This window comes from Halichoerus grypus, chromosome 5 (assembly GCF_964656455.1).
Source record: "Halichoerus grypus chromosome 5, mHalGry1.hap1.1, whole genome shotgun sequence".
NCBI classification, from domain to species: Eukaryota; Metazoa; Chordata; class Mammalia; order Carnivora; family Phocidae; genus Halichoerus; species Halichoerus grypus.
In genome coordinates, this window is record NC_135716.1 from 137,412,836 (window position 1) to 137,438,739 (window position 25,904).

The window sequence follows — 25,904 nt, forward strand, 5'->3', positions numbered from 1 at the left end:
CATTGGGCTCCCTGCTCAGCGGAGCCTGCCGCTCCCACTGCTTGTGTGCTCTCTCTCTCAAATAAATAAATAAAATCTTTTAATATTATCTACTCTCAGTTTCAGCCATCTCTCTGTTAGGCTTTGTTATTATACATAATTTACAGTTGAGGGGTTAAGTGACTTGTGCAAGTTCACACAGCTAGTAACTCACAGAGCCAGGATTTAAACTTAAGCAGTCTGGTTCTGTTAGAACCACTATACTATACCGCTTCCTACAGTAAGTAGAGGCATGCTGCAGTATCTACTCAAACTGATGATCATTTCTGCCTCCCAAAATTAGCTCCCTTCCAGACTTCTCCAGGTTTCTATCATTGATAACATCATCTTTATTAATTAGGAATGGTTTTTGTGCCAACTGACAAAAAGTAAGATAAAATACAACAATGGCTTTAGGTACCAGGAATTGTTATCACATAACAAAAAGTCTGACATTGCTGGCTTTGGTTAATGGATGTCAAACACTTCCTACAATTCTCTTGGCCTTTCCCTCATGATCACAAAGTACTACTGAAACCCCTGGTGTTGAGTTCACATTCAAGGCAGGGGCAGACAGATATAAGGGGACTGACAGACCCACATCTAAACCTACCATTTTATCAGAAGAGCAAAATTTTTCCCAGATACTTCCAGCACACATCCACTTATATTTCACTGGCCAAACTGTGCTTAAATACAAAGGAGACCAAGAAAAATGAATATTTGGATACACTGTCCCCCCAAACAAAAGCAGAATTCTCTTAGCAAAATAACAACAAAAAAGAGGTGGATATAGAACAGGTAACTAATGGTGCTTGCACACCATTCAGAGAGGAGAACCATGATAAAAATAAAACAGGTAATGTAAGGAAGGACGGGAAGGCTGCTGTAGGTTCTGTGGTCAGAAAAGGCCAAGCTGAGACCCAAATGACAATAAGCAACCACACATTAGAGTTCTAGGAGAAGAGCACTCCAGGTAGGAAAATCAGCTAGTACAAAGGCCTAGGATGCCAGTACACTCAGCATGTTCAAAGAACAGAAAAAAGGCTAGTGTGGCTCAAGGGTAGAGGAAAAAAGGAAGAATGGTTGGTACACAAGAGCCAGATCATCCAGGCCCTTGTTAGCCACATTAAACATTCTACTTCATAACATTCAACCATAAACAGTCCATAACATTCTACTGTAATGTTTCTGCTCATGATGTTCCTATCATCTAGCTGCCCTTCATACTTCCTTTCTGATCATACAAACTCAGTCCGTCCTCAAAGCTCCAGCCCACTGCCAAGTACCTCATTCTGAAGTGCTTATAGCTTTCTCCAAAGTCATACAGATTGTCTAGTGTAGCATAAGGATTACAAACATGGACTATGGAACTTAGTCTCTGCTCAGAACCTGGCTAATACCTACAAACTATATGACCCTGGGCAAGTTACTTACCTAGACTGACTCATTTGCCTTAGGCTGTAAAATGTCAGTATTGATAGCATCTATGCCACAAAGTTGTGGCAAAGGATTAAATCAATTAATATATGTAAAGTACTCAGAAGATTTCCTGGCCTCTAATATGTTGGCTATTATTGCTGCCATTATTATCACAATGTTAGTATTTACTAAATATACTTTTACAGTCATTTTACTTTAATATCCATTTCATGTCTTCCCAACTAAACAATAAGTCCCTGAAGACTTTAAAAGAATCAGAGTTCTTATCATTAAATCCCAGAAGTAAAGAAGACCTATGAAAGAAAAATATCCCTCAGATTTCACTTGGAGAATATAGAACTAGGAGGGGAAATATAATCATGAACATAAACCTGATACACTAAGGTGTTTACAAAAAGACATTTACCAAAATAGCAATGGGTATGAGAAATTGCATACCATTGGAGAAAATGGGAATGTTTGTTCTAGAAGAAGTAAACTTATTCTCCTGCTTTGTGAGATGAAAGAGTAAAAGTTACATAGAGAATGATTCCAACTCAATATAAGAAATGTTTTTTTAACAATAAGGGTCTGTCCAAAAATTGAAGACTTCCAAGGAAAATACTTAGCTCACCACTACCTGAAATGAAGACTAGATAGTCAACTGTCTGGACCACATGGATTGATGGATAAATAGGAGACTGTAGAGAATAGTGCTTATGAGCACATACTCTCAAAGTTAAACTGAGTTTTGAATCTCAGCGCTATCATTTATTAGTTGTGACCTTTATGAAGGTTACTGAACCTCTGTAAGTACAAGATTCCTCATGTGTACAAGGGGACAGCAGTACCTACCTCAGAAGGTTTGTGTAGATTAAATGAAATAATGTATATCAAGTGTGTAGCACAATATCAAACATATGGTAAGGACTCCACAAATGTTAGCTTTGGATTGAATAACCTCTAAGATCTCTTAGATACTAGGATTCAATGGCTGTAATATAAATTTTGTTCTATAGCTAGAGGACAGCTGGCTACTTGTAAACATTTTTTCCTGTGTGGACATCCATAATCAAACAATTTCCTAATACTCACATTTTTATTTGAGATTTTCTGGTCTCAAACATCAGTACTATTAGGTAGTTAAGTTTATCATTAAAAAATAGTATTTTATCTTATAATTATCTTTAGGCTGAGAACAAGTGAAAAAAAAGGAGGAATAGAGGATGTGAGATAAGATAACAATAACCTACATCAGGCCTTTTTCCAAGACAGCAGAGCAGAGGAGATATAATCTAAGTTCAGGGATTGGGAAAAAGATGTGTTGGCAGGATACTTATGAAAAATGAGCAAGTTCACCCTGCAGAACTTGGAGACGAGTATATAAAAGCACAAAAACAGAGGTGAGACACAAAACTGAAAACAAGGAAACTCACTGAAAGCCTAACATACAGACTCAATTCCCAGGTCCCTCCTCACAACCAATACCCTTCTTTGCTCCACACTAGACATCCTACAGACAGAAAAATAAAGATGTATTCTTTGGAAAAACTGAATAAAGATACGGCCTTTAGTACACCAGGCACAGTGATGACTACAAAAGCTAAAGATTTAAGTGAGACTCTAAGAATATTAAACTGGAGGGCCCTTCAGCATCCTTCACTTCTTGGTCCTAGAGCACCAGCAAGCAACATACATTTCACAGGGAGATGGTAGAACTCCTCTATGAAAAAAAATGGGACAACTCCAGAGAAAAGATTATCACTTACTAACACTTGGAGGTCACCCAATGAAAAGGCATACTCATCACCTGATCATCCTAATATTGAAAATCACCAGCTAAAAAGCCATGCTCAAACACACAGAACTTCTACTCACCTCTTTAGTGCCTCATTCTTAAGTATAAACAGACACAGAAGATCACCAGTTATTTGAGGGAAAGCATCCAAGGGAGAACTGGAAGATTAAAGCAAAAACAAAAAAGGATCCAGAAGGAAACAGAAACGCAAAAAAAGCAGAATTTCAAAATTACTATAATTAATTTCCTTGGGGAGAAGAAATAATACAGCCATTAAAAAAGAAGAAAATACAACAGAAGAAATAGGTGAAAACATACTAGATTTGCTATAATTCAATTACTGAGCTCCTTGCTAATTTATAAGACAAACTTATTACAAAATCTCTTTCATTCCTTCATTCAACAAATATTTATGGATTCCTCCAATGTGACAGGCAGTTCTAGGCACTGGGGAAACAATAATATACAAAACCAACAAATACCCCTTATTGAAATTACATTCCAGTAGAGTAGAAAACTGGTAAATAAATTAAATATACGTAATGTGTTTATATATGATATAACAGAATGTGTGTGTGTGTGTACTTAAATGAATATGCTAAGGAGAAAACTAAAACAAGGAAAGAATGAAATAACGAATACATAAAGGGTGGCCAGGAAAAGACTAAGTAGGTGACAGATGAGTAAAGACCTGAAAAAAGTGAAGGAGAGAATCGTGAGAATATCTGCAGGAAGAGAACTGCAGGCACAGGAAAACAAGCAGAATCCTTGAAAGAGAAGGGCACCTAGCATTTTCAAGGAAGCTAAGTGTGGCTGGACTTGAGAGAGGAAGGGGATAAGGTCAGGTGGGGGGTGGATAGAGGGAGATTCCATTTATAGAAAGCCTTATAGGTAACTGGAAGAGTAGTGGGCTTTTACTCTGAGTTAAAAAATTACTGTAGAGTTTTGAATTAAAAAGTAACATGATGTTAGTTAACATTTTAACAAGATCATTCAGGCTGCTATACTTAGAAGATATCCTATAGACAGAACAAGGGAGATCAGTTAAGAAGCTACTACAATAATCCCAAGGAAGATATAATGGTGTACCAGGGTAATAATGGTAATGGTGAGAAGTCACCAAATTCTAAATATATTCTAAAGGAGAGATGATAGACTTTGCTGATGAATTTTGGGCATGGGTTGTGAGATAGAGCAAGGGATCCAGGATGATTCCCAGACTTTTATCTGGACCTTAAGGAAAATGCAACGGATAAATCTTATAAAATTTGTACTCCCCAAATTAAATTATATGTTTCCTATTTTTCTTGTCCATAACACTATATTTTTATGGAATTTTAAATTTTTGTTATCCACTTGTGGATTTAACGTTCATCTTGTCCACTTAGACATATGTTCATGAAGCTAGGAGTCATAACTTTCTTGTTTACCAGTGCATACCCAGCTCCAGACAGTCATCATTCAACATAGTGAGTACTTACTATGGGCCAGGCACTGTTTTAGATGCTTTGGGATACATCAATGACCTAAAACAGGCAAAACATTTGTGCCCTTGTGAAGTTTATATGCCACTGGGGAAGACAGATAATAAATATAATAGATAAGTAAATTATATAGTGTATTAGAAAGTAGTAAGTGCTAAGAAAAAATAAAATGACAAGGTAAGAGGGAATGGTGGGGAACACTGCATCTTTAAATAAGGTGCTCAGATTATGCCTCACTGAGGAGACATCTGAGCCAAGACTCAATTAAAGGAAGCAAGGGAATCCGTCCCACAGATATCTGAGGAAAAAAGCATTCCAGTCCATCGCCATTAGGTTAGACATCTGCAAGGAGGCCAACATGACTCAAGCAGAGTGAAAGAGGGTAGAGCAAGAAGATGAGGGTTTGAGGTGAGGGAATGGGGCATGGAGATACACATCATCTGGGGCCTTGGAGGATATGGTAAGAGTTTTTTTTATTTATAAGTGAACTGAAAAGTCAATGCAGGTTTCTGAGGAAAGGAAAATCAGCGAGGCTGCTAAATCAAGAATAGGTTTGGGGATGGGGGTTTAGAACCAAATTAGGCCATTGCAGACCGTAATAGTATCAGTAGAGGTATGAAAAGTGGTCTGATTCTAGATATATATTGAACATCTAATTGGTTATAGGATATGAGAGAGAGAAAGGAGGTAAGGATAACTCCAAGCTTTTGGCCTTAGCAGATAAATTTGCCCTTAAATGAGATGAGGAAAATTATGAGCAGAAACAGGCTTGAAAAGGAAGATCAGAATTTGATTTTGGAAATGTGCATCAGACATACAAAGGATGCTGAATGGCATTTGGAGATACATAATCTATAATTGGAAAAAGAGGTTTGAGTTAAAGACATGATCTTGGTTTTAGTTGACTTATAATTGATATTTAAAGCTATAGGACTAGATGAAATCACCAAGATAAAAAAGATGTGAGAACTGAAGACTAAGCCATAGGGTGCTCCAACATTAAGAGACTGGGGAGAAGAACAGACAAAGGAGAATTGAGAAGGAAAAACTAGTGAAGAATGGGAAAAACCAAGAGAGTGGTTGTAGAAGCCAAATGAAGAAGAGGTATGAAGGTGTAGTGGGTGTTCAGCTATGGCAAATATTAAGGTTAGGATAGGTGGGATGAAGACTAAGATATGACCAATGGACTTAGCAATGTGGGGGGCGTAAGTGACCCTAGAGGAGCTTTGGCAGAATGGTAGGGGTGAGCGCACTCAAGTCTTGCTGATTACCTGAACTGTCATATTAATGAACTATTGATCTTGTTCTCCTAGACACTCAGATAGATGTACAGCAGACTGTTGGGGCCCTCCCTTTCACTTGCCCTCCAGTCCCAGAAACTGCTTGGTCTTATAGATTCTACTTTCACTAACTCTCAAAACAGTTCCTTCCTCTCCCATCCCACAGCTCTGTCCTCATCCAAGTCTTTGAAGAAGGCATTACAAATCAATGAAGAAAGGTTAGGCTTTTTAGTAAATAACGCTAGAACAACCAGTTATCCATGTTTCCCCCAAAAAGATGCAGATCTTAAGACATATACAAGTTCTAAATGTGAAACGTAAAACTTTTGGAAGAAATGTAGGAAATTTGTTGGTGACTTCGGTTATTACAGATTTCTTTGATAAAAAATTCAAAGCCCATAAAGAAAAAGATTTACGAATTTGACTAAAATTAAAGACACCATTAACAAGTGAAAATAGTAGCCTGGGAGAATATATTTTCAACACATTGAGCCAACAAGTGGTAGTATCCAGAATTATAAATTTGATTTGATTTCCTTCAACTCAAATAACCTTACAGAGAATTAGAGAAAGGAAATAAATAAATTCACAAAAGGGGAACCAAAGGGCCAATAAACTTTGATAAGATGCTCAATTTCACTATTAGTCAGAGAAATATAAATTAAAACTACAAAGAGATACTATGTAGTTATATGTATTTATATCCATGAGATTTATATCCATGAGATTGGTTAAAAGTATAAAACTCTTACAATATCAAGTGTTAATAAGAATGTGAATCATTGGAAATTTTCATACACTGCTTGGTATGATCACTTTGGAGAGCATTTAACAATATCCAGCAAATCTAAAAATATGCATACCCTGTGACCCAGCAATTCCACTCTAGTGTGTATCTAGAGTATCTACTGTAATAATCCCAGTTAATGTAGTACACGTAAATGAAGAGAGATAAACAAGAATATTCTTAAAAACATTATTTGTAATTGAAAAACAAGCTAGATGACCATCAACAAAAGACAGTTTAAATAAAAAGTAGTACATTGCAAAATGTACTACTATTCAGTTATGAATAAGCTAGACCAATACGTATAGATCTAATTTCTAAGTCACTATTAAATGAAAAAGCAAATTGCAGGATATATACATTTTCATATAAACATACCATTTCTGATAAATTTAATAACATGCAAAGTAATATATGTTGTTTATGGATATAATATAAAATATGAGTTTTATATACTAACTTAGGATAATAGTTACCACTGAGAAGGAAGGAAAAGAGTAAGATTGGGAAAGGTTAAGATGCTTCAATTATATACGTATTTTTTTTCCTTATGCTCAATGGTAGCACATGGGTATTTATTATGTTATTCTCTATATTTCTGTATGCTTGAAATTAAAAAATAATTTAATAAAATCAACATATTGCTAAATTACAGACCTCTTCAGCTTGGCATTCAAGACTCTCCACAATATTATCCAACTTCCTTTTCTAGCCTCATCCTTTGCTGTTTCCTACAGCAGTGTTTCCCAAGCCTTGGACACATACATGCTTCCTTCATTATTTTTTTATGTACGCCATCTCTGTTACGATTAATGATTATTTTTCTTTCCATAGTTTTTAACTTAAATAGCCTTGTACAAATCACTAACAGGAAATCACATGTTTAATATGCCAGTTATATTTTTCTAATATGAATATAAATAAATACATATAGATTAAAATATGTATGCTGGTGCTACCTAAAAACATCAAGTATCACACTTTGGGTTGCAATCTTACACCAGTAGTTCTCAAATTTGTTGTACAAGACTACCTGGGAGGCTTGTTAGAACTGCAGACTCCCAAGTCATAGAGGATCCTAATTTAGGCAGTCAGAAGACAGAAATCCTACTCTACATGTACCCTTGGCACCTAACAAGTTGGACTAATCGCCATTCTCTAGACAAGCTCTACATTTTCCTTTTCCAATACCTTGCCTCTTGTTACTTCCTCTGCTTGAAGTAACATTCCTTCTCCTTAAGCCTACACTTTAAGGACCAAATTAAATATCACCATCACAATAAAGAACTTTGACTTGGATGTGACATTGCTCTCATTTCAGCATCCTTCCTTCTTCTGTCAATTTTTTTCTATTTCTGTACGGGTGCTTATCATATTCAATGTAATGTGTATGTACTTGTCTTATTCCCTCTCCTGGCCTATAAATGCTACTTGAGGGCAGAAGCCTTATACCTGTTCAAAAGTAGGGATTATGGCTTGGTCATTTTATACTTTCAACATGGTAGTTACTCAGATACTTGCTGGGCTGAGCTCTGCTAAACACTAAATTAATTTCACAATTTTTATTAATATTTTAAAAATCATATAGTATAAGGCATTAGAATACTCATCCATACAGCATTACAAATTAAACATGAGAATCTAGGCTACCTAGCTTTATTTTCAAAATGAGACAACTGAAATTATATCCTGTATTGAAACAAATAATTTAAATTGTTTTAATTTTTAAAGAGAAAAAAGTAAGTTTAACATAAAACTGCCAAGTTCAGTTTTTAAGATGAAAAGGAAAACTATTTAACTTACAACCTTCCAAGCAAAAGTAAATGATCAAGTTATTAATCAACAAAGAGAGTTTTTGATACTGCTATGAAAAGCTATTAACTTAAGAACAACACTATTATTAAATAAAGTTAATTGACTCTGGCAAAATTCTCAGTACTTCCAAATGATATTTCAATATGGTTTCCCTTTGTTTAAATATTGCATATTACTCTGATGCATCATGAGCAATAATTTCTAAGTATTTTTCCCATGTAAAAACCATAATATATATAAATACATACACTTATAAATATATAGGCAATATATTATATATATATACATATATATATATAACCCACAAAAACTGTAAGTTTTAATCAGAAAACATCAACATGCAACTCATTTGTTCATCTTGTTTCTTCAATTTGGTAATAATTTGATTTGTTTCTATTCCAGGAATAGACTACTTTACAGTTTTAAACACACTTATTTTCACCTAGAGAGAAAAAAAACTAGCATAAACAGCAACAGGGCTTCAAATGGGAAATGGTCATCAACATCACTCTATATTATAATATCAGCTGGATTTGTGTATTTTAGCACATATTTGACATGATACTTTACAGAGTTGCCAAAGAAAAATTAAACAAACGTATATAATAACTTCAAGTAATTAAAAGAGGGGGGAAACGGAGAAGACACATTTTGTTCCGTTCACTTGGCCCTCTGGGTTAAAAAGGAGAATGAAAAGACGACAACTATGAGAAATGTAGAATAAGGAAAGGTTCTCACATATCTCATTTTCTCCTCTCATTCATTTTTCTGTCATCTTCCTGTTAAATTTCCTCTTTTGCAGGGCAGGTCAAGTAAACTAAGCTTATATGAAACTTTTTTATTTAACTTTTTCATTCTATTCTTACATTGTAAAAATCAAATTTCAACCCATCAGGTCCATTTTCCAGAAGAAAACTAACTGGAAATTAAAGCAGTAATGAGTACTATTACACCTGAGCTCAAGTTAAAAATTCCAAAAAATGAGTCTAGTATTGGTTTTACTTACCATAAAATGATAGCCTATAATTATTGATACTAATAAAGACAGCCATCCAGTTGTGCTTACTTCCTAAATAAGTAATCCTTTTTATTTTCTAAAGTATTAAATACAGACAGACCTTAAGGTTCTATAAATGTTTTAGCAGTACTCAAGGACCAAAAAAAATGCAGAAGTTTAGAGGTAATGAGAGGGAGTTAAATAAACCTATTTCAAAGATCCTATAAGTAGAACAGATCAGATTAGACAAGCTTATTGGAAGGTAACAACACAGCTCATTTTATAAAGCAGTTCTGAGAAATCCAAAAATACCATTTCTCTTTAAAAAAAAATCAAAGAAGCACTTGGACTAACAAGAAATAATGCACAATTTGGCTTGATCAAATACTTCATTAATTTTTTTCTACCCCCTAAGGTATTGCCCTTTTAAAATCCTCTTCAAATAAAATATAACCTAATTGCTTGCACATGGCTAGTTTGCAAAGGGATTTTTATTTCAACAGTGCCACCTAGTGGAGCAATTGATACTTTCAGCTGGTCACTAGTTGGTTTCATTAGTCTCAAAGGCTAGGAGTCCCCAAATAGTTTTATTTTCTGGTTCACAATATTCCTAATAATATTAACATTCAAGAGGAAAATTTACAAAAGAATAATTTACAGATTTTTGTCCTCTGATAGGTTATCTCTAATAAAATTTAGGTCATTTACAAATATTATAATATTTTAAATAAAAGTACCTTAGTGATTTCTTCAGAAGCTCGTTTGAAGTCCTGAACATTTCGACAGTAAAATCCTATTGTACAGCTAGGATCCATTTTTCGAAATGACATCTTTTTGGGAGAAGGACAGTGGAATGTCTGCAATTTTAAAAGTTCTTTAGGATTAATTTAGTTTTATTTGATGGACTTGAATATATACAAGATATTACTTAATTTAAAATTTGCCATCTAGCTTTTCTCATAAATATGCTTTCAAACAGTGTTTTAGTCTGTCCTATGTAAATGGTCCTTTCCACTCTCCAAAGCTGTAAAACATGACAGCCAACATTGTTTACATTCGATTCACATCTCCACCTTCTGTGGCATTAGTGCCATTCTGTAAAAGAAAACACGTGTGTCAAAGTGGTGTGCATTTCTAACACTTGCAGAAGGGAGGGAAAATGTGCCACTGGAAAAGACATACATAAGCTAGTACAAGGTTTAGAATCAAGTTAGTTATTTCTATGAAAATTCAATTAAGCCTGGGGTTTTGGTGGGTTTTTTTGAGATTTTTTTTTAAAGATTTTATTTATTTATTTGAGAGAGAAAGAGAGCAAACACAAGCAGGGTTGGGGGGAGGGCAGAGGGAGAAGCAGATTCCCCGTTGAGCAGGGAGCTCGATCCCAGGACCCTGAGATCATGACCTGAGCCGAAGGCAGACATTTAACCGACTGAGCCGCCCAGGCGCCCCTTTTTTGAGATTTTTTTTTAATGTTTAAAAATCCTTTAATAAGGATACCAAGACTTTATAAACAAATACACAGATTTATGTAAATGTTCCATTATGATATGAAAAGAGGTCAACTTCAGAGTTTTAGCGGTTGACACAATCAGTACATAATTGCATATTCTCCCAACCCCCTCTTCTATGCTTTACTTTAAATTCTTGTTTATTCCCATATGGGACACAGTTGAAAATTGTTCTCTTATGGTCCTTGCTCTCCTCCTTACCAGTCCTGTCCCTTCAGTTCACTTTTCTCATGTGGTCACAGTGCCACAGATATAATATATTGGCTGGGAAAGCTGTGCTAGCCTCTCTGCTCTTGCTAATGGGATATAGATAACTGGTAGAGTCTGGGATCTTTAGAAAATACAAAAGAAAAGGGAAGCATATAAAGCTAATCACTCCAGTCTTTTTTTCCTTCACCACCACATTCTGGTGCTTTGCCTAAAAGATTTTTTTTTAACTGCTTGAATGCTCAGATATCTTGTCCTTAAAAATCACTGAGGCTACCAAAGTCTGTTTTTCTGTGTATAAAAAAATGTTTACATGTAAAAAAGGAGGGCCATAAAAATATATATATATATATTCATATTTGTTTATGTTTGTATAAATGAACTGTAAGGATATACCAAAATTAACAAGTTTAGGGGACAGAGAGAAAACTGGGCAGATGGTAGACAGGTGTGAGAAATTCTTTGTTGTATATTCTGTATTTTTTAATTAAAGAATAAGCTCAATTAAGAAATGATCTGGGGGCACCTGGGTGGCTCAGTCGGTTAAGCATCCGACTCTTGATTTTGGCTCAGGTAATGATCCCAGGGTTGTGAGATGGAACCCCCCATCTGAGTTACGCTGGGGATGGAGCCTGCTTAAGATTCTCCCTCCCTATCCCTCTCCCTCTGCCTCTCCCCCACTTGCTTGTGCACATGTGTTCTTTCTCTCAAAAAAAAAAAAATGATCTAGGCTGAATTTGAACCCATAAAATTAAAATTTCCCTACATTTAATACCTAAAACTAAGGGATTTTAACTTGAAACTATCTATTAAAATACATAGGCTTTCATAGGCTTTCATACTTATGTTCATGGTAAATCAGTCAAAATCACTCTTTTCTCTCCCCCTATATCCATCCCGGTGATCCAATTAGTGTCCCATGTTATCACAAGAGGATATGCAAAATGCATATATTCAAGCTGCTTTTTTCCCTTGTAGATAGTTCAATCATATATTAGATTCAAATCCACTATCATTGCAGTAAATATAGCCAAACAAATGTGTTTTCAAAACTATGACTTCTATAAAATGCTTAGCCAATACTTACTTTATATAGTGAGATCCAACCTAACTAAACTCGAGTCTCCAAAGTAGGAGTCAACACAAGTATCGTCTTAGTTGGACTTTTTTCAACACTGTTTCACCTGCTTTATTTATCTGTTTTATTGAAAACAAATCTAAAAAGGCACAGAAGAGCTACATAAACTTGTTAACAATATACAAGAGTATATTAGTGTATAAGGCACAAAAGGCTCTAGGTCATATTTAAAAAATTATTCTAGGGGCGCCTGGGTGGCTCAGTCGGTTAAGCGTCTACCTTCGGCTCAGGTCATGAACCCAGGACCTGGGATGGAGCCCTGTGTCAGGCTCTGCAGGGGATCAGCTTCTACCCCCTCTCCCCCTGCCCCTCCTCCCCACTTGTATTCTCTCTCTCTCTCTCTCTCTCTCTCTCTCTCTCTCAAATGAATAAATCTTTTTTTAAAAAGTTATTCTACATACATATAAGCTATCTAAAAATAATCACCCTACTCCTTCCAAAGCCAATAATAAGGAATGCTTAGTTTTTACTACTTGGGGATAAGAAAGAAGGGGCAAAGGTTTTTACAGGGTCCAAGAAAGTATTTTTTAAACTCATCTACAAGGATGTCCTACATTATGCTAAATTATGTTTTCATGTAAAAACCAGTAAGACTAAACCAAATAGGCTTAGTGTTGTTTCACTGTATTGCCTCAATGATCACAGATAGTAATGACAAACACTACAGTGTTATTCCTGGTTGTTTTGGTATCTATAAAGATCTTTTTAAATTATTCACAAAAACACAGATATAAATTTCTGATAAATGATAACTGAAATTACTATTGGGTGTAACTTTATGAGTACTAGGACTCATATTTACAAAGAGGCATTTTATACTTTAAAACTAAAAATTATATTTTTTCACTCACCCAAGAAGATTCTGAAGTCAAGCCAACATTAATTGATAATTCAGAATCATTTCTGTTTATTGCAGAACAAGTTAGACTTTAAAATATTTTCCCAAAGGGTGTTACACAGCTGTATTTACTTTGTGATAATGCTTTGAGCTATGTACTTACAATTGCTTTTTTAATTTTTAAAATTCTGAAGATTGGTAAGAGTAGCACCCTCTATAAACACATTTTAGGGAGTATTTACTAGATACACTTCCGTGACAATGAAATATGTTTGTGAAAAAATTAGTCAAGGTGAGTCAATTCCCATTTATTTCACTTTTCAATACATTATTTATTCACTGCCTCAACAAATAGTTACTAGGTGCCTACTAAATACCAAGTACTGTCTAGGCTTATTTTTTTGGAATAGTGGATCCTATTACCTAAACATACAAATAATACTGAAACAAATACTTTTAGGTGTAGCTATGCTATTTTGGTGATTTAGATGGAGCTTCCTAAGATAGTTAGAGAATACCCTTACTATAAAGCACCTCCTACTAACTGCAGTTCACATGTGTAATTCATAAAGCGTACATCTTTCAGTGATGAATTCACTCATCTAACTATCTAATCACATCACATCATTCTTAAGCTTTAATGTCACTATTCTTTGATTTTACTAGGGCAGATTAAAATAATCACCACTGTGTGGACATCCTAAAATCTGAAACTTGAAACTGAGGGCCCAGGAATCACAACAGACTAACATGTCTATTAATAAGACTTTTCTTGCATTATTAGTAGAATATTAGTATTTAGTAAATCAAATATTGTCTTAATAATAGAATAGAATTTGGGGGATGGGGGGATGGGTTAGCCTGGTGATGGGTATTAAAGAGGGCACGTACTGCATGGAGCACTGGGTGTTATACACAAACAATGAATCATGGAACACTACATCAAAAACTAATGATGTAATGTATGGTGACTAACATAACATAATAAAAAAAATGCAAAAACATAATAGAACAGAATTTGTTATTTATAAGAGTTAGAACTGGTCGTTCTGAAAGTGTATCATAAATAACATGAAGCAATAGTCTCTGGTTTGAGAAATCTTTTTTTTTTTTTTTTTAAAGATTTTTATTTATTTATTTGATAGAGAGAGACACAGCGAGAGAGGGAACACAAGCAGGGGGAGTGGGAGAGGGAGAAGCAGGCTTCCCGCGGAGCGGGGAGCCCGATATGGGGCTCGATCCCAGGACCCTGGGATCATGACCTGAGCCAAAGGCAGACGCTTAACGACTGAGCCACCCAGGCGCCCCGAGAAATCTTATTAAATACACACATTTCTCCCTCATCCTCTGCCCCTCCCCCCACTTGTGCCCACTGTGTGTCTCTCTCTCAAATAAATAATAAAATCTTTTAAAAAAATAAAAAAGAATACTTGGTCTGATTTGGTTTCAAAATTTTAAAAGTTCAACTCTAAATATGTAGGAATTCACTACCATAAGAACAACAAAAGATGTAATCTGCTAAATCTCTTTAATATAAAATATTCAGATATCATACTTTCTTAAATTTTCATAATTCTATTGGACTCAAAGCACTCACTAAGTGATTACTTACATGGAATTGAATAAAAGAGCTAAGATTTTAATTTCTCCATCTATTGACCAAAAACAAGTATTGATCAAAAAAAGTTTCTTTCAAAAATAATTTTGGGTGCCTGGGTGGTTCAGTTGGTTAAGCATCCAACTCTTGATTTCAGCTCAGGTCATGATCTCAGGGTCATGAGATCGAGCCCCATGTCAGGCTCCATGCTCAGTATGGAGTCTGCTTGAGATTCTTTCTCTCTCCCTCTCCCCCTCCCCCCCAAATAATAAATTGAATCTTTAAAAAAATAATTTTAATCATTGAGGTATAAGTGTGGTTTTAGAATGCTCATATAATTATGTCAATCAATTGCAAATTTTCAATAGCATAAATACACAGAACCTATATAACAAGCCAAGGACGGCTAATAATATAGGGTAGTTAAAATACCTCCAGTTGGAGCATTTTAAGCTTAAAATATGATCAAAAGCAAAAAGTAAAATTTTATTTCTGTAGAAAAGCAACTTGCTATAGTTTTTATATTACACTCTCATAGAAAAATAAATGATACTATTCACTAAATAGCCTAAGATAAATCCCTGAACTAAGAAAAATGAAAAACTGTCCAGAGGAATTACCCAGATAGGTGGAGATACTCTACCAGCATCTCAAAAATATAAATCTAAACCCACTTTCTCAGTGTCCTACTGTATAAGAAATAAATGCTTCTGTGCATTTCAAGAGTTACATAACTTCACCAAACTTTGCAAAGTCTCTTAAAATCATTTCCTCTTTTCCATTCTCATTACCAACACCCAACTTCAAGCTTGTATTGATGCACCTGCCTCCCAATAGTAAGCTACAGCCTTTCTAATATTGCTAGTGCAGACATAACCAGGATAGTCACTCACCTGGTTCCTTTGTAGAATCTTTCAAAATATCAGAAGAATAGTCCTTCTCTACTGGTTAAAACAGTCAACAGTAATAATTTTTTAATTCGCCTATTTTAGATAATATTAGAATGCTATGAATAATTTTCCATCTGAGTTTCAAATATCTACTTTTTTAAGGAGTTAATATGGCACAGTGGAAATGTAACTTAGACACAGGAATCAGTGCCACAAGACCACCACGCAGCTGAAAGAAAATTACAACGTGGTTCACATAGCAAAATTCTGTCACGCCTCCCACAGTATCAGTCAACTAGAAATATTTATTAAGGTCTACATGTAAGAAACTATGAAGGAAGAAAACAGAAAGCAAACCTTATCTCTGGCCTTAAGATACTTGTACTTTTAGTTCAGGTAATAGTTTACAAAGAATGCTAGGATGTTTTATAATGTATCTTTCAGAACCAGATTTTTTTTTTAAGATTCATTTTATTTATTTATTTGTTTGTTTGTTTGACAGAGACAGAGCACAAGAAGGTGGAGCACAGAGGGAGAGGGAGAAGCAGACTCCCCGCTGAGCAGGGAGCCCGAGGTGGGGCTCTATCCCAGGACCCTGGGATCATGACCTGAGCCGAAGGCAGACGCTTAACAACTGAGCCACCCAGGCGCCCCTCAGAACCAGATTTTAATCTTACAGTTTATTTTCATAATCTATCCTTTAAATACTACTAGATATTAATATTAGCTAGGAAACTATTACCAAGATAAGTATTAAACCATATTTCCTTGAGAATTAGTGATCCATGCCACTCAAGTGATTATGATTATTTTAAAAGTCTGTAAAAGCAACAACATGTCTCACTTATGCACTCTCAAAATTTTCTGAATTAAAATACTGGGTCACTGGGATGCCTGGCTGGCTCAGTCAGTAGAATGTACAACTCTTGATCTCAGGGTTGTGAGTTCGAACCCCACAGTGGGCATAGAGATTATTAAATAAATAAATATTTTTTAAAGTAATAATAGGGGCACCTGGGTGGCTCAGTCGTTAAGCGTCTGCCTTCAGCTCGGGTCATGATCCCAGAGTCCTGGGATCGAGCCCCACATCGGGCTCCCTGCTCCACGGGAAGCCTGCTTCTCCCTCTCCCACTCCCCCTGCTTGTGTTCCCTCTCTCACTGTGTCTGTCTCTGTCAAATAAATAAATAAAATCTTTAAAAAAATAAATAAATAAAGTAATAATAAAATTTAAAAATAAAATACTGGATCACAAATGACCCGACATAAAGGAAAACAATATGTTAAGAAATCAGACCTAAAACGGGCATGTGGGCGGCTCAGTCAGCTAGTCTGCCTTCGGCTTGGTCACAATCTCAGGGTCCTGGGATTGAGCCCCACATCCAGTTCCCTTCTCAGCGGGAGTCTGCTTCTCCCTCTCCTTCTGCCCCCAACTTCGTGCTCTCTCTCTCTCTCAAATAAATAAATAAAATCTTAAAAAAAAAATCAAAGCTGGGGCTCCTGGGTGGCTCAGTTGGTTAAGCATCTGCCTTCGGCTCAGGTCATGATCTCAGGGTCCTGGGATCAAGCCCCACATTGGGCTCCGTGCTTGCAGGGAACCTGCTTCTCCCTCTCCTCCCTGCTTGTGCTCTCTCTCTCTCTCTCTCAAATAAAAATCTTAAAAAAAAAATCAGAGCTAAAACAAATATTAGAAACCCAGCTTAGCTCTTGAAAAACTCAACTAGGGGCTAAGACTCAACTATTATACTTAAAATAATTTAGCAGGTAGTCTCAAGTCACTTTGTCATTCTAACCCAACTCCATCATCTTTTTCTTCCCCCCCTTTTTCTTTTTATTAAACATGCCTAACATTTTAAATTCTTCAGTAATATTTAGCTGTTTATCTACAAAATAACTTGGAGGCTTGATCATTTATTTTGGTAGGGCTAGGATATCTAACCAGTTAGAGACAAAGATAAATGAAGAAGAAAGTGTGTCATAAATTAAAATTCAGCAACAAATTATTTAACCTTTGACCACTGTGTGGAGTATGGTTTTATAAATCAGTAAAATATTATTAACTTGTAATACCATAAAAGCATAGCTGTCTAGCACATCTCTACATACTTAGAGTTTGCTTCATATGGTAAGAAAACAGTACCAGCTCTTTATCCATAGTACCTCAAGAGGGAAATCCTTTATGCTGACATCTACAAAAGATTGGCAGTAATGAGGATCCATGTAAATCAAACTGTCATCTACAAGGACAAAACAGAAGACAAGTAATTCAAAAAACACCTTATTATTACACTGCTTACAATCCAATTTCTATGTAGAATAGCTGAAAAAAACCTGGGAGTAACAGCTTGCCAGACTGATATTCATTGACTGAAACATAGGTTTGCACAGGACAGATTAACTTTTGCATAATCAAATATGCTTGTATAAGCAGAATTTTTATAAAGTGATGAGACTGTCATTTAATTTTTGGTGATAAAATTACTTTCACAAACACACAATTATATTCTACAGTTTGCATATGAAAAATGTATTGCACTACTTTATCCTGACAGGAAGAACATATTGCTTGTCATTTTATCATCAACTAGCACCACTAAAACTGGTAAAAAGTAAATATGTAAATAGTAACTGCCAGAATGTGGCAGCAATGTCTTCTGAAGTTTAGTGAAACCAATAAATTATGCCTGTTTATGCAATAACAGAAATTAAACATACATTTTACAGAATCCAATTATGTTGTGGACCAAATGACAAATGAGTGGCTATGGTAGGACTGATGAATTTATAAGGTACTCATTTTGCTCTGTTAATCATCCTGTTTCCAAATGATCCCAAATTAACTTTCTGACTTATAAAAGAAAACAATAAAGAAATATATTTTACTAAATCACTGACCTTGAAATCCAGCAAAGTAGTATGACTGTTTAGGTTTGCCACCAATAATACCCACACAATATTCAAGGCTTAAAATACCCTACCAAAAGAAATTAAGTCAGAGTTAGAGTCAAGAGGCAAATGGTAATTATTCAAAACAACCAAATTTGTATTAGCAGTAGTAGTATGTGTAGTAGTTGCCAAATTTTTCACCGCCAGATTTACTGTTATTACATACGCCCGAATATTTTAAAATCCTTTTATCTACCACACTATTTTCCATTTTCTTTAAATAACTCAATATTAACATGACTAAATCATCTATTCTGATCAGCATGTCACTCAACAACATTAACAATTACTGTGTGCCAGATACAGAAATAAATAAGGTCACCGTATAAAGGCAATAAAACTCCTGCCAGAGCCAAAACACTTGGCCTTTCGGGTAGCTGGTGCAACTTATCATAACACAGTATTTTCATCAGGCTTTCTGAAATACTAGAAATAGTCCTTAGACCTTATTACTGTTTTCACTGAATCTTGAGTCTTAGAATCCTAAGCTACAAACCATTTTCTAACCAACAGCATTCACTTGACACATTTTTATGCTATTTCATACATTTATTGGAATAAACATAAAGACGAATGAAAACAATTTAATCCAAGGCAATTAATAATTGTTATTGCACTTAGAGTCAACTTAATTTATTCATCATAAAATATCAGGGATACCTCAATAAATTATTTAGTGTGCCCCTCAGCATCTATTCTAAGCAGAATTCTATTTAAGCGGGCCAAATAATTCTAAACCTTTTTTTAAAGATTGTCTTTTTGGGTGCGCCTGGGTGGCTCAGTCGTTAAGAGTCTGCCTTCAGGGCGCCTGGGTGGCTCAGTTGGTTGGGCGACTGCCTTCAGCTCAGGTCATGATCCTGGAGTCCCTGGATCGAGTCCCGCATCGGGCTCCCTGCTCGGCAGGGAGCCTGCTTCTCCCTATGACCCTCACCCCTCTCATGTGCTCTCTCTCTCTCTCTCATTCTCTCTGTCTCAAATAAATAAATAAAATCTTTAAAAAAAAAAAAAAAGAGTCTGCCTTCAGCTCAGGTCATGATCCCAGGGTCCTGGGATCGAGCCCCGCATCGGGCTCCCTGCTCAGCGGGAGGCCTGCTTCTCCCTCTCCCTCTCCCCCTGTTTGCGTTCCCTCTCTCTCTATGTCTCTCTCTGTCAAATAAATAAATAAATAAATAAAATCTTTAAAGATTGTCTTTTTGTATTGTATTATTTATTTATTTATTTTAGAGGAGAGCAAAGGGGGAGGGATAGGGAGAGAGAGAATCTGGAGCAGACTCCAAGCTGAGCATGGTGCCGGACGTGGGGCTTGATCTCACAACCCCGAGATCATGACCTGAGCTGAAACCAAGAGCCCTACACTTAACCGACTGAGACACCCAGGTGCCCCAATAATTCTATACCTTTTAAAAAACATGTCCAGTGGAATCATGTAAACTCTTGTCAATAGTTTAGCTTATATTATGCATATATATATATATATAGCATATGTTATAAAGTTAGAAAACACTAATAATGATAAAACCCCAGAAGTATTAAATAATAGTTAAACTTTCCTTCTCTTAAATGACAGAATGTTTTGAAATCTAGAACATATAAAAATAACGAGTACATGCGGTGCCTGGGTGGCTCAGCCGGTTAAGCATCCAACTCTTAGTTTCGGCTCAGGTCGTGATCTCAGGGTTGTGAGATGGAACCCCGCATTGGGCTCCACACTCAGCAGTCAGTATGCTCTAGATTCTCTCTTTCCCTCTCCCTCTGCCCCTCCCACTGCATTCTCTCTCTTTCAAAATAAATAAATCTTTAAAATAAATTAATAAAAATATAAACTATATGAACTAATACTTTTTCCCCTTTAACAAGTAATCAAACCATGGAGTTTTTTTTTTTTAATTATTTTCTTAAAAATAATATGTGGTTGGGGCGCCTCGGTGGTGCAGTCAGTTGAACGCCTGACTCTTAGTTTCCACTGAGGTCGTGATCTCAGGGTTGTGAAATGGGGCCCCACATAGGGCTTCACACTCAGCATGGAGTCGGCTTGAGATTCTCTCTCCCTCTCCCTCTGCCCCTCCCTGCCACACGCACTCTCTCTCTCTCTCTCTCTCTAAAATCAATCAATCAATCAATCAATCAATCTTTAAAAAATAATAATATCTGGTTGTTATTTTAAAAACACCCATAGAGTATATATTAAAAAGTAAAAATTGGGGGGCCTGGATGGCTCAGTATGTCAGGCATCCAACTCTTGATTGCAGCTCAGGTTTTGATTGCAAGGTCCTGAGTTCAAGCCCCACTTTGGGCTCCATACTTGGCATGGAGCCTACTTAAAAAAAGAAGTAAAAATTTCCTGGGTGCCTGGCTGGCTCAGTCAAAAGAGCATGCAACTCTTGATTTCAGGGTCATAAATTCAAGTCCCATATTGGGTGTTGAGATTACTTAAATAAACTAATTTTTTTTTAAAAAACTAACAATTTCCCAAAACCCCAACACACAGAGCTCATCATTATTAATATTTGGGGAACACCTTCTTGAACTTGATCTATGTTACATAGAGATCATGTAGAGACTTATGAATACGATCTTACGTATGAGGCTTCACACTACATATGCTGTTTTAACTTGAGTCACTCATTATGTTGTAAACATCTTTTTCTACTAATAAATATAGATCACTAGTATAATACCTAATGGCTGTAAAATATTCGATTTTATGAAAATAGCACAACATGCTTTAAAATCTCCATCATGAGTATTTGTTTCCAGATCCTCCCTGTTATAAATAACCCTTTAGAGAAAATAACACCTTTGTATATTTTCAGTCATGTGAAAATATCATAGAGGTTTTTTGGAAAGGAGAACTGCAACTAAAAAAGTTAAATAAAACAAAGAAGGCATAGGTTAAAATTTTAGAGCTAACAAATTAAGCTGAAATTATACAGAAAATAATAAAATGTTATTATTCTATTTTTATTATGATTCCATTAATAGTCTGTTGTTCTGTTCTTTTCCCCTCAAATAAAAATCCTTAATTGGAGAGTGCCTTACTTCAACTTGAGGCAGTCTGATCAGCTGACACACAATGTTTCTGACAGAAAGAACCATGAGGAAGTGAAAGTTCTTAGTCCCTCATAGCCAAGAAAAGACAAAATATATATAGCAAGAATCATCAATGACTCTCCTCAGCAAAAAAGAATGACTCCAAGTAATGGAATAAAGACTTTGGTTCCTGACATCTATATTTCCTTTGCAACAGACTAGAGCAGATTTAGCAATAAACACTTAGAAGCAGATGAGGAACTAGAATGCCATTACATATAAGAGACTGTATCTTTGGAAACCTGAAACATTCTTCAGTTCCTAAAAAAGCTTCTTCACAGTTATCTAGTGGTGAGAATTTATTGAGCTATACCCATGAAGCAATAAATAAGACTGAAGTAATCAGTCAAAAAGAAAAGTCCTAATTTGTCTTGCTGGAGAAGGAGAACATATTAGATTTTCCCCATTCCAGGTCTTTTAAAATATAAATAAATAAATAAACTTCCTGAGCTAAGAGCTGATAAAGCACCACACCAAGTTTCTTTCTCCTCACAGAAAGTAGCAGGGGATGGTACCATCTCTGAAAGATTAGAATTACCTTGATTAATAAATTTGAAAAATAGAACTGAGTGGTGAATTTTAGAGAGTACAAGCGCAATGGTTTGGCAGGAAAAAATACAACTGCTGACAAAGAAGGAGGAGGAAGTGGAGGGAGAGAGGGAGAGGGAGATGGAGTAGGAAGCGTGGAATGGTGGTGGAGATAGAGGTGAAGAAAGAGAAAGGAGAATAGAGGAGGAAGAAGAATTGAAAGAGGAAGAAGATTATTCTTCTTTTAGGACCACCAGATACTCTATTTTTTCAGTTCCAAGTGAATGCCTCTTTACAAGTTATCATTTTGGCTTTTGACCCAACCAACCCCTAAGCAAACATAACACATAGCATATAATCTACTTCACTCAGCCATTTCTGCCATTTTTTGCCAATAATTGGAAAAATTTAAATGTATAAAATGTATAAATTAAACTGGTAGAAGCTCAAAGAGGATTACATTTTTAAAAGTCCATATTTTAGGAGCACCTGGGTGGCTCAGGTGGTTGAGCATCCAACTCTTGGTTTTGGCTTAGGTTGTGATCTAAGGGTCGTAAGTCTGCGTCAGGCTCTGCGCTCAGTAGGGAGTCTGCTTAAGATTCTCTCTCCCTCTGCCCCTCTTCCCCACTCATGCTAAATAAATAAATAAATAAAATATTTTTAAAAATAAAAGTCCATATTTTAGGGAAAAATATGAAAATTACAAAAATTCTGGTCGGTTACCAGTTTGCTATCTGAACTTAAACTTATGACTCAACATCTGTCTTTTCTGTTTTATAAAGATAAGATAGTTCCTAGCTGTTGTGAAGGCAAAATGAAATATAACTGTATTAAAAGTATTACACAAATATGAGCGTTAACAAGTATTTGTTGAGCAACTCCTATATGTTGGGTACTGAAGATCACTTTAATAGCTAACTATGGTTTGTTTACTACACTTCAGGCTCTAATAAATCATTCAAGAGCATGAGGCAGTCCTACCATCTGATAAAAAATATTAATACCACCAAGTAGCAAAGCCGTCAGCTAGATGAAACATGCCTTGAAGCCATCTGCAGCCCATTCCACTAGAAATCGGGGTTTGGCTAAAGGAGTGAGTTCCAAGATTGTCTCAGTTTCTAGTCTTTTCATGGTTATAGAAAAGGCAGAGGGAATCTAGTTCAGACTTGACTACAACCTACTGAGACGTGGCAACATGCCAGAAGTCCCAAAACCCTCAATGAATTTGCTAGATGAAATGGTTCATAACTTCCCACATTCTACCATTAACTTTACTACAGAGTCCACATGTTAGAAATCAAAACCCCACTTCTACCTAGGGGATTCATATGTTATCGATATCGTATAGTATTGGTATTATTAGTAACATGTACGCCTGCAGAATTTTAGTAACTATTACGAAAAGCCAATATACCAGCTAGAAAACTTCCGTATCTCATGTATTGAAAATAACTGCTCTAGATTTTTAGAAACAGCAGAGTCTATAGTGAGGATATATGTTCCACCCATATACACATGGACCATGAGGCTTCACACGGGGAACAAACTGTTACTGAAACATAAAAGACAAATTTCAAGATTACTATATGCCATAACACTCCATTCAAAGAGCAAGTCCATCTCTGGCCCTGAAAAGATGAGAAACTTTATTAAAACTATGAAAATAATATAAATGCTATAATCTTAACCAAAACTAAGTATTTCAAAAGTTAAAGTTTTGTGCAAAAAACAGAATCAGATCTATAAATACAGAGAGAAGGGAGGCGGGGGAGATGGGCAAAATGAGTAAAGAAGAATGGGAGATACAGGCTTCCAGTTGTGGAATGAAAAAGTCACAGTCATAAAAGACAGCATAGGGAATGTAGTCAAGGACACTGTAAGAGCATTGTATGGTGACAGATGGGAGCTACCCTTGTGGTGAGCACAGCATAACATATAGAGAAGTTGAGTCACTATGTTGTGCACCTGAAACTAATGTAACATTGTGTGTCAACTATACTGAAATTTTAAAAAATTCTTTTAAGTTAAAGTTGTGTGACAACTGAACGTCTTGGTGCCCAAAACAAGACAATATAATTAGACAGGTTCATCTGGAAAAAAGAATTATGTGTTCTCAAATAGAACAGATTTTTAACTGGTTAATATAAAGAAAACCAAGATGGAATCTTCCCCCATACTATCTTCATCATTTCTGTCTATATAAATAAATAGTCATTCTATTTATTGACCTTATGGTGGCACAGGAATCAAGTTAAGAGATAAAACAGTGATAACAGCAAACTCAGTTTGTTTCAATAATTATCTCAAAATAGTTTAATGTGGGTTTTATAAATAAAGGTACATACTTTCAAACAATCACAAATAGGGATAATGGGTACTGTAGACATATTATAGATTATGATTATTGCTGCATCTATGTCTCCTTGATTAGCTACAAGAAGTTTAAAAGGCTTTTTACTTGATCATAGAACATCATACCCTTCAAATCATATTTGATCTTACAATCTGAAATTTAAAATTTCTAATATCAAGCTTTATAAAATCATCACTACCAATTTCATAGAAAAAAGACTGCAAACCTTCTGTATTTTTCATATTAGCTAGCATTGCCTTAAAAAAAATGTTATTTCATACCTTTACAAAATCTAAGTAGTCGGTGTTGGTTCTTTCCCCACCAAGTCTAACAGGGATTAGAATAATAACAGCTTTGTCATCTATATTATCAGAGGCCATGGAAGTGCACTGTTTATCAATTACATCAGAACTGTAAACTGAGAAAAATACAATAAATATGTATTAAATTTTATAAAAATGATTTTCAGAAATATTTTTACTCTAATCCCTCCTCCCCAATGGCCAGTCATCTAATCTCTGATATCACTATCAAGGTCTCAATGAGTTAAAAAATGTCTACCTCATTTATACATCCAGCAGATACTTATTGAGTAGCTACTATATGGCATTAAGGGTTTTACCAGTGAGCAAAATAGAGGAAAACCCTGTCCTCATAGATCATATACTCTAATATAAGGAAATAGACAGTAAATTAGTAAAATATAAAATATGTCAGGGGCGCCTGGGTGGCTCAGATGGTTAAGCATCTGCCTTCGGCTCAGGTCATGATCCCAGGGTCCTGGGATCGAGCCCCACATCGGGCTCCTGGCTCAGCGGGAGCCTGCTTCTCCTCCTCCCTCTGCCTCTCTCCCTGCTCATGCTCTCTCTCTCCCTCTCTGTATCTGTGTCTCAAGTGAATAAAAAAAAAAAAAAAAAAAAATATGTCAGATGGTTGGGGCGCCTGGGTGGCTCAGCCGGTTAAGCATCTGCCTTCGGCTCAGGTCATGATCCCAGAATGCTGGGATCAAGCCCCACGTCAGTGAGTCTGCTTCTCCCTCTTCCTCTGCCACTCCCTCCCACTTGTGTACGCTCTCTCTCACTCAAATAAATAAAATCTTTAAAAAAGATGTCAGATGGTGATGAGTGCTTTGAAGAAAAAGGGAGAAAGATGGCTAGGAAATGTAGGCGTGGGGGGTGGGCATGGGGGGTTAAAATAAGGTGGTAAGGAG

The 25,904-nt window shown here is 35.9% G+C and overlaps 1 protein-coding gene across 6 annotated transcripts in view; it reads right to left on the reverse strand.

Moving 5' to 3' along the window:
* The window catches only part of ATG4C (autophagy related 4C cysteine peptidase), an 89,235-nt gene that overhangs the window by 9,824 nt on the left and 53,507 nt on the right, over positions 1 to 25,904 (reverse strand). For 4 of the 6 annotated variants that reach the window (XM_078073021.1, XM_036091339.2, XM_078073020.1 and 1 more), the window contains exons 7-10: positions 24,976 to 25,112; positions 18,673 to 18,751; positions 17,938 to 18,014; positions 10,339 to 10,458 (exon numbers count right to left, since the gene is read on the reverse strand). In XM_078073021.1, the coding sequence (XP_077929147.1) occupies positions 10,339 to 10,458; positions 17,938 to 18,014; positions 18,673 to 18,751; positions 24,976 to 25,112 (413 nt within the window). Of the gene's footprint in view, positions 1 to 3,318; positions 3,397 to 10,338; positions 10,459 to 17,937; positions 18,015 to 18,672; positions 18,752 to 24,975; positions 25,113 to 25,904 lie in introns of all 6 variants that reach the window. The other 2 variants (XM_036091340.2, XM_078073022.1) reach the window with 2 other exon arrangements.